The 2,348-nt window shown below is 37.6% G+C and overlaps 1 protein-coding gene across 1 annotated transcript in view; it reads left to right on the top strand.

Annotated features, from left to right (window-relative positions):
- The window catches only part of LOC107086317 (glutamate receptor 1-like), an 81,531-nt gene that overhangs the window by 66,574 nt on the left and 12,609 nt on the right, over positions 1–2,348 (top strand). Inside the window, exon 10 of the mRNA XM_015377183.1 lies at positions 1,340–1,454. Coding sequence (XP_015232669.1) covers positions 1,340–1,454 — 115 coding nt within the window. The remainder of the gene's footprint in view (positions 1–1,339; positions 1,455–2,348) is intronic.

The following is a 2,348-nucleotide window of genomic DNA, read 5'->3' as shown; positions in this document are numbered from 1 at the left end:
TAAAAATAAAAATCCATTGTATAAAGCACAAAACTTTCCCACGAGTGCAAAGTACTGTAAATTCTGCATCCGTTTATGAAAGATAGCATCTGCACCAAGTGGTTCAAGCTAGCGAGTCCGGCAACGGGTCGGGTCACGCACAAAAATGCTCTTTTGCGGGTGAAAAATACATAAATAAAAATAAACGCGTCGGGCGGATATATTTTTTTAGTGCGGGCGGGTAGTTGGTGATTTTTTTTTATGCGTGTGTGTTGTTATGGACATCAGAAATGTTATATTAATCAGGCACTGGGGTCATCCTTGTTGTAGCTTAAAGCCCTGCCGGCAGTGTGGGCTTCCCTCCAAAAAGGCCACATCTGCTGCAGTGTTAATGGCGCTGTTCTGATGTGCAGAAGGAAAATGGAACAAATTAAGGGTAAACTAGCCATTGGGTGCAGCGCAGCGCACTATAGCCTATTAGTTGATGTGTTAACGGGTCGGGTTGCGGGTTAAATATCAACGGGTTGAATTGAAGATATCTGCGGGTGACGGGTCGGGTTCGGTAGTCATCCTAACGGGTTCGGGCAGGTGCGGGTTGGTAAAACTCGACCCGTGCAGGACTCTTCTTCAAGAGACACTGCTCATCAGGTAAGTTAAATCATTTTTACAAGCTACATTTTCAAAGTCCTAAATAACGCAATGAAGATTAAAAACTTTAAAAGATGTTAAAAAGGGAACTACGCTCCTAGCGATGTATTTGTCCTTGGAGTTGGAGTTCCCACAGTATTTGAACGCAACATGGAACAGGAAATCCCTCCAGCGCTACTGCAAGCTGTCAATCTCGTTTCCCCGCCCACTCCCGTCAGATTGGGGTCAAAATCTGAATGGAAAAAAAAAAGTGATTTGAAAGTGATAAAAAAAAAAAGAAATCCTGATACTGAAAAAATAATTTGACAAAACTGCAAGAAATGGATTTGAATCTGAAAATATAAAATGTTAAACTGGAAATAAAGAAAAGAAATAAAAAAAAAATTAAAATACTAATCTGAATTTTTATTAAATTCTTATTTTATGTTTGCTTTTTTAGTTTCTTACATTATAATGTAAAAAAATTGACATTAAATATCAACTTCTATTTTTTTACGTTTCAACTAAGAATTAGAGGTTTACAAAAATGTTGACCCCTTTCTTACTCCATAGGTTATGGTATTAATTTGTATGTTTGTGTTTTTCTTTGTCAAAAAGCAAGAACAAGTATTGACTGTTGTGTGAATGTACTTGTTGCTGTGTATTTCTGAATGAATAACATTAAATAACATGGTATAATATGTTATTTATGTTATTTCCCTATTGTTGGAAGAATCCCAGTAAACCTAGCGGTGTTGAAACTCAATGAGCAAGCCACCTTAGACAAACTGAAAAACAAATGGTGGTACGATAAAGGCGAGTGTGGCAGCAAGGACGCCGCAAGAAAGGTTAGTCTGCAACGCAAATCTGACACCTCACAGCACCTCCCCCCCCCACTTTACTCCTAAACCGGCACCTTTCCCCTCTGCAGTCCATCCCTCAGCCTTTACCAAACACCACATTCCCACTATGTGACGCTCGTTGTACTGGTCTAAATACACTCCTCTTTTTCCACTTTAGGATTTGCTTTAAAAATACACTCAAAGAATTATGCAAAATCAATGCATTAGTCCCTAAAAAAGCAGTTTGATTGATTCAGTTTGAAGCAATCTTTAATCAGCAGGATCCCTTTTTAAAATGCACCAATCAAAATCATTTCAAATCTTTCCACTTCTGAGAGGAATTTGTGCGAAACAGTTTCCCCTCACTTGTTATGCTTTCGCATTGCACAGATCTTACTGCACTTAGACAGTCAAATGTGGCGTACATTATGTTTTTCCAGCTCTGAAAAGGTCATCACTTGAGTGGCTCCTCAAATTATTTCCAAACTATCATTTTAGTGCGACATACACGCCACTTTCTGCATCCCTTGGCCCCCTGTCTAAGGATGTATAAAAACCTTTAAAAATAATCAACCTTTTACTGTAATGGCATGGTTTCACATTATTAGCAAATGTTAGGAAAAGACTGATTTTAGTACACTTAACTAATGTGGAAAAAATAAATACATAAAAGAGGCAATAATAAAATCTGGTGCAGCAAGCAGAGAGAAGTCTAACAGCTCTACAGAATAAAATAAAAAAGAAGCATAATATTTTGATAAAAATGTTGAAACTGAATTTTTGCAGGCATGGTTGTCCTACAGGTCTCAGATCATTTATATCAGTTTATTTTGGGTTTTATGCTTGCATTGCAATATTAATTTACTGGTTTTCTTTTAAGGACTAGTAGCATTCCGATCC

Source organism: Cyprinodon variegatus, unplaced genomic scaffold (genome assembly GCF_000732505.1).
Source record: "Cyprinodon variegatus isolate N-32 unplaced genomic scaffold, C_variegatus-1.0 Scaffold148, whole genome shotgun sequence".
Taxonomy (NCBI): Eukaryota; Metazoa; Chordata; class Actinopteri; order Cyprinodontiformes; family Cyprinodontidae; genus Cyprinodon; species Cyprinodon variegatus.
The sequence above is the reverse complement of the archived record's forward strand: the minus strand, read 5'-3'. Positions and strand labels throughout refer to the sequence as shown.